Raw genomic sequence first — 6,941 nt, 5'->3', positions numbered from 1 at the left:
ACCCAGAGGATACTTGGTCAAAGACCGAAAGTCGTGAGCTGCTTGAGTCATATGCAAAAGAATCGTTTCTGGCCACTCCCAAGTGATTAGCGATCAGAGACTTTCCTCACTTGCGTGAACTTCTACACATGACTCCATCCTCCAATTATTAATTAACTTGCTTAATAAAAAAACATTGTGACTCAAATCCTACAGACAGAAGTACAAAACATAATTCAATCCTTCCTAACAATAGTTAAAATCCTGACTTTATAGACCAGACAATAGATGAACGATATAGAAATTACATAAATGAAATGGACAAAATCCCCTATGTATGCTTAGGAGCGTTATCCTGCATAAAAGTCCATCGAAGGGGCATGCAACTGAAAGCAAATGGTTTAATTTCGTTCGTCGATATGTATGCAAGTACATACAAAGTGTGTTCCAAAAAAAAAAACAGGCCTTTAGAATATAGCGCCCTCTGGTGGCGCCATCTATATGTCTGGTGCGTTAGAATCTGTTATCTTCATCGATTGTCCACTGAGAATTTCATGACATTTCATTGATTGGAAATTAAGTTATTTCGTTTTAAGTGTCAGTATGCTTGTGCTATCTGTGAAAATGAGCTTCGAACAAAGAGCCAACTTTAAATACCAACATACCACAACACTAAGCCTACCGACAATTCTTATATACTTATTCCTACCTCGCGCAGTCAAATCGACAGGTAATTAAAAGAAGTTATCGATTTTATAATTCAAATCAGATAACTGTTTATTTATTGCTAAATGTGTATTAAATAAAAAAATTTCATGAAGTTTCGTCCAAATTTTTTTCGGCTAACTTTTCTACACTGTCAAAGTAATGTAATTTGATTTATACAGTTTGCTTGAAAATCTAGCCATTTTATCTTTTCTTTCTTTGGCTAACTGTGGCAATTCTCTTTTGTTGCCACGATATGATGCACTCGTGAAAAAATTATCCGTTTCGTCAGCATCCTGTAAAAAGATCCATCAGGTTTAGGAAAACGAACTCCCCAAGGGTCATTGAACAGTCTCTCCGTTCATTCTTTCCCAAATAGGGTAACCCACTTATTATGTACTGACTATTTACGTCACACGCCAACCAGAACTCTGTTCCAAATTTGTACATCTAGTCTTCGACAAAAACAACTGCTCGTCAACAGCAATATATGCACCAGGTTTATAATAATTTTGTGAGTTTTCAATAAATCGATTCCATATTTATTGGCTTGTAAACGCTGACTTCTTTCGCTCTTCTTATCAAATCGTGTAAACTTTATAGTTTCAGTAAAGTCGTTTCGGCTCATTGTTTTCGAAAAAAAGCGGGACCCCAATTTTTATTCGACAAATAAGACATATCCAAATTTTTTGCCTCATATGCGCCACGAGCAAATAGCAAAGCAATGAATGCATCTACTTTTAATGCTTTTAGCTCCCACTTAGTCCCTAACACTATAAATGTTTCTTCTTCTGTACATTTTATAATATGATGCATTATACGCTGATCAATGATAAGAGTAAATGCCGTCTTCATTTTTCTATTGAAACCGGCGCTGAGATAATTACAACACATTTTACTCTGAGACAACTGTATAATATTTTCACACTGGTCTTACTAACCTACCTAGGTAGGCAGGTCACATAACAAATTTTTCTTGGAAAATGGAAAATAATAACTAAAACTGAATAATGAAGAAAATATTATATGCATATTCCAATAATTTTCATACAGTTTGATAACGATGTTATAACATTTAAAAATGTGAAAGTTTTACAAAAGTTTGAAAACAGTCAATTTTATCGGTACTGGTAGGTATAGTGTTAATATAACTATTTGTGCAAAATTGTATCTCGATATTCATTGGTGCTTGATTTTTGTACTGGAAAGCGAGATGCAATTTATATTTGTATTTTATGAAAAGTATGTGCGTTTCCATATAGAACCATATGGGCGTTCAGTTACGCCCATCTGGAGATAAATGACTTTGTTTAAAAGTTATCGGTGCCACGCGCAGCACTTCAGTTTAGTACCGGCTCCTATACTTTCAGTTAACTTTATACCGTATTTACATACATGCATATATGGGTTAATATATGTATTAGTTATATTAACGAAATTCGTAAAACATATCTTGTGTGTGTTTTTTTGCCAAAAGTGGATAAAATCTGATGAACACCATACAACATAATACAACATGTACATATATACATATGTATATATTAGGTATGCAAGATTTTCAAACATTCTGCTGATTTTACTCGTATTCATATCAATACGTGAGATTTCTTAATAAAACATTGTCAATGGCCTTTTTGGTAATAAAGAATAGTGAAGCTAAAACTTAATAAAATCTGTTCAACATTACCCCTTCCTTCTGCAGGACTAAAGAAATCCCTGTGTGTCTTTCAGTGCTGCAGTTAGAACGTTATACGCGCACATAACGAAATTTCAGCTCGGGGTAGTATTGAACCGATTTACACATTTTTAGCATAAACACATATTATTACCAGTAAAAGATGGTCTTGGAATTGTAATAATATTACTCCTATACTGACAGATATACCATATTTAGTGTAAAGCAATCTGCACGTTCGAAAATATTTAGATTTATTAGGAATATGGGGGCTTATACTATGTTCGGACCGACATTGAAAACATGTTTTCGTGGGAAAAAATGGTTTTCGCACGAAAACTTGTGTTTTCGTCCATGTAAAATCTGTCAAACGAAAACACAGTTTTCGCTGAAAACTACTTGAAAACTTACATTCCACTCATTATAATCGGTGCCTGCTCTAGTTTAATCGATTTTTTTTTGGAAGAAATATTTTGCCGGCCCTAAATTGTAACTTGATATTTGTTTACATTCCGTATAAAAATACAGCTGTCACTTGATATTAATTTCAAAAAATGGAAAAACAAAAATATAAGAAAAGAAGCTGTTGGAGTGATAGGGTAGAAGCCCTACTAATTAAATTGTGGCAGAGCAAAATAAGTGCTTTTCGCGGTCCTAGGAAAAACAACCACATAGTGGAGGAAATGGCAATGGAGTTGCAGCAACAAGGTGTGCATTTCACGGCGAGTGAAATAAAATGAAAATGCACAATCTTTCACAGAGATATAGGTATGTAATTAAATAAAAGTAAGGAGAAATAGCGTTTTTACATATATATCATGTTTTACAGGAAAGAGAAGACAGCAGTTGGGTCAACTGGCGGTTCTCCCTCGCAGTGGCCACTTTATGATAAAATGAGAGCCGTACTGTCGCCGCACGTCAGTTACAACACCGAGGGCTTAGTGGAGGAAAGTTTTCAAAGTAAGAAACATTTGTTTTGTAATTCAATATATTATATATATTTACATACATATATAATTACATTTTTAAAAAGGTTCTACTAACTCCGAACCACTCCAAATTTCGGTGTAAACGGCTGCGTCTTCTACATTTGTTGCTGCATCTCCATAGTCATCACCGGTTTGCCTACCATCGCCCTCAGCGATGTCGATGTCGCCAACCGATACTTCTTCGCTACCAGTACCGTCTCCCGAGCCGAGTGATTCTATTAATAAAATAAGGAATCATTTTCAGAGCACCATATTAAAAAAATTTGAACAAATTGAAAAACAGCTCGAGAAAGCAAGTGAGGAATACATTGAAACCAGTAAAGAAATTAAGGACTTAACAAAAAGAATGGTTGAAAACGACAATAAAAAAACCGAAATGATGGAACAATATATAAAAGATTCTAAAGAAACAAATGAACGATTACTTCAATTTCTAAATAAATAAAAAAAATTAATGAATATAATTGTTTTCTGTTTAATAATATATGTTTAACGTTGATATGTATTAGTTTTTATATGGAAAATAAAATTGAATTTTGTTTTGTGCGTACAACTTTATCTTTGACTTAATGTACATATATTTAATTGTGTAAAATGTAGATATTGCGATACAATATGCACAAGTACTTACCAAAATATGTACAAAGTGCTGTCCGAATCATTTCTCCATTAATTGGGTCGTCAGATGCATACGAAATATCACACGGATTCTGGCGTCTAGTCTCCAACTCTTCCAAAGCGTGTACCCATTTAGCGTTTAGCGTGTCGTTGTTATCATTTAACAAGTAAGGAAGGGCTAAGTTCGGGTGTCACCGAACATTTTATACTCTCGCATGATAAAGTGATAATCGAGATTTCATTATCAGTCATTTACATATTTCTCAAATACCGTATTTGTGTAAAGTTTTATTCCGCTATCATCATTGGTTCCTAATGTATATATTATACAGAGAAGGCATCAGCGTTATTTCGTACATGTCATCAGGGTGTTAAGAAAATATTATATAACGAATTTCATTGAAATCGGTGAAGTAATTCCTGAGATATGGTTTTTGGTCCATAAGTGGGCGACGCCACGTCCATTTTCAATTAAAAAAAAGCATAGGCGCAGTTTCCTTCCGCCATTTTTTCCGTACAATTTAGTGCTTCTGACATTTTTTGTTAGTCGGTTAACGCACTTTTAGTGATTTTCAACATAACCTATGTATGGGAGGTGGGCGTGGTTATTATCCTATTTCTTCCATTTTTGAACTGTATATGGAAATACCTGAAGAAAACGACTCTATAGAGTTTGGTTGGCATAGCTATAGTAGTTTCCGAGATATGTACAAAAAACTTAGTAGGGGGCGGGGCCACGCCCACTTTTCCAAAAAAATTACGTCCAAATATGCCCCTCCCTAGTGCAACCCTTTGTGCCAAATTTCACTTTAATTGGCAGTTCGCCAATTTGCCCATCTTCGAACTTAACCTTCTTATGGAGCCAAGAAATACATGTACAAAGTTTCATCATGATAACTCAATTTTTATTCAAGTTACAGCTTGCACGGACGGACGGACGGACAGACAGACATCCGGATTTCAACTCTATTCGTCACCCTGATCACTTTCGTATATATAACCCTATATATAATCCTATATCTGACTCTTTTAATTTTAGGACTTACAAACAATCGTTTGTGAACAAAACTATAATACTCTCCTTAGCAACTTTGTTGCGAGAGTATAAAAAATCGTAAAGGACGCAACATGCTTTTATTATGGAGTTGGCGTTCTGTACAGAGTTGTCAATTCCTTTTCCAATGGGCGTAGTTAAATACCTTCTCACCATTATTTTGATTTACGCTAAATGGATACGGTTTCATTAGTTGTTTGCTAAATCGAAAAGCCGAATCCCCAATAATGAATACTGGCACATTTACGCCTGAAATTTCTCTAGACATTGCGCTTAGTAAAGGACAACTATCCATTTCTTTTTTAAGTGATGACGTCTCATACGACTTCCTACGTTTATGTAAGTAAAACAGTATCTGAAAATACATTGTAAATATTACTTATGTACTTATATGTAGACCCTGGTAGCTAGTGTGTATTTACTCAAGTTAGTTTAATATTTCATATTACTCTAATAAATAATAATAATAATAATAATATATGTATATTGAGTTTTTAGACTTTACTTAGCATCAACTAATGCCATTAAAACGGTGGAATACCACCTTTATAATTATAATAATCCACAGCTTCGTCAGATGATGGATGAATCTCAATGTGGCATCCGTCTGTAAACAATTATTAGAACATTAGCGCAAATTTAAGATTTTATAACCAATATTTACCAATTGCTCCTAAGCATTGTGGGAATCCAATTACCTCGAAACCAGTCACCAATGCGGTTACATTTTCTCTGTTTAGAGGCAACATTTTAAAAGAGGATGGCTGCAGTAATCTCCAGATTTCGGTGCAAAATTCCAGTAAAATTTCGCAAACCGTAGATTTTCCTACACCGAACATGTTGGCGATACTACGATACTCTGCAGATTACCCTAAAGCAAATAATGTTATAGCCACTCTTTTCTCGATAGGAATAGCTTTTTGGTAATTTGTATCCATTTTTTGTAACGGGCGGAGGATGTCACTTAATTTATCAAAGGAACTTCGATCCATGCGAAAGTTCTCTTTAAAAACAGCAGATCCGTTTCGTTGGCAATCGTGTTCCCAAAACTGATTCTTACGTTGCTGGAATTAATAATATATGATTGAAAACTTTTGCATCAGTAGGAACGTATACACACTTTTGTCCAACATGAATTAATCGGCATCCCAAGGTTCTTTATAAAATCTAATACGATTAGATGTTGTTTCTTTAACTCGGTTTTTTTTTGCCAAGGCATGGTGCTGAGTAGTAAGACATCCCAATAGTTCTCTTGAGGAATTGTCGATGAGCAGGATATTTATTTGGCTTCTCAAAGCCAATGCTTTCGCAATTAACATCTTTTTCTCAGATTTCTAAAAAACACGATCTTTAGTAATAATTAAAGCAAATATTAATGACTTCAAAACTTACCATTCTTGTTACTCAAATGTAAACAAACAAATAAATTTGAGAGCTGTCAGTGAAAACTCAGCGAAAACACAAATTGTCGGTCCGAACGACTTACGTTCCACAACATACAAATGTATTTTCAAAATGTTTTCAATGTCGGTCCGAACAAGTATTAAAGAATTATTTAGCCGATGTGACCGATTTTTGAAGCTGCAATAAGAAGGTTGCAAGGTTTAAGTCCAACAATTTGATTGGTATTTAAAACGTTGAGGACGGCGCAGCTTTTAGTAGTAGTGGTAGTTTTTAAAAAAGAAACCCACAAATATTAATAAATATATTTAAAAATTTGTTTTGATACCAAATAGTTTTATTTCATTTAACAAAAATTAGTACTGAATCAAAGCCAGCGTGACACGAGATGAAACCTTAGAAGGTCACGCCGTCCTCAACGTGTTAAATTAATGTTATGACCCATAATAAAGTTTGAAATTGATCGAATAGTTCCTGAGCTGTATCATGTAGGATGTGAAATTGAATGATTTTGACATTT

General features: G+C 34.4%; 1 protein-coding gene and 1 long non-coding RNA gene across 4 annotated transcripts in view; one reads left to right on the top strand and one right to left on the bottom strand.

The window, feature by feature from the left end:
- Positions 1–5,086: 5,086 nt before the first annotated feature.
- The window catches only part of LOC120780139 (tyrosine kinase receptor Cad96Ca), a 58,867-nt gene continuing 57,012 nt past the window's right edge, over positions 5,087–6,941 (top strand). For 2 of the 3 annotated variants that reach the window (XR_005705817.1, XM_040112427.1), the window contains exon 1: positions 5,104–5,359. Coding sequence is in view for 2 of the 3 variants with exons in the window: in XM_040112427.1 (XP_039968361.1) it covers positions 5,248–5,359 (112 nt within the window). In the remaining variant the exon portion in view is untranslated. Of the gene's footprint in view, positions 5,360–6,941 lie in introns of all 3 variants that reach the window. The other variant, XM_040112428.1, reaches the window with a different exon arrangement.
- LOC120780140 lies at positions 5,290–6,452 on the bottom strand. The gene is made up of 5 exons (XR_005705818.1): positions 6,413–6,452; positions 6,141–6,354; positions 5,685–6,084; positions 5,565–5,627; positions 5,290–5,375 (listed from the first exon to the last, which is right to left on the bottom strand). It is a non-coding gene; the product is annotated as an uncharacterized LOC120780140 (long non-coding RNA).

The sequence above is a fragment of the Bactrocera tryoni genome, unplaced genomic scaffold (assembly GCF_016617805.1).
Source record: "Bactrocera tryoni isolate S06 unplaced genomic scaffold, CSIRO_BtryS06_freeze2 scaffold_187, whole genome shotgun sequence".
Classification (NCBI taxonomy): Eukaryota; Metazoa; Arthropoda; class Insecta; order Diptera; family Tephritidae; genus Bactrocera; species Bactrocera tryoni.
The sequence above is the reverse complement of the archived record's forward strand: the minus strand, read 5'-3'. Positions and strand labels throughout refer to the sequence as shown.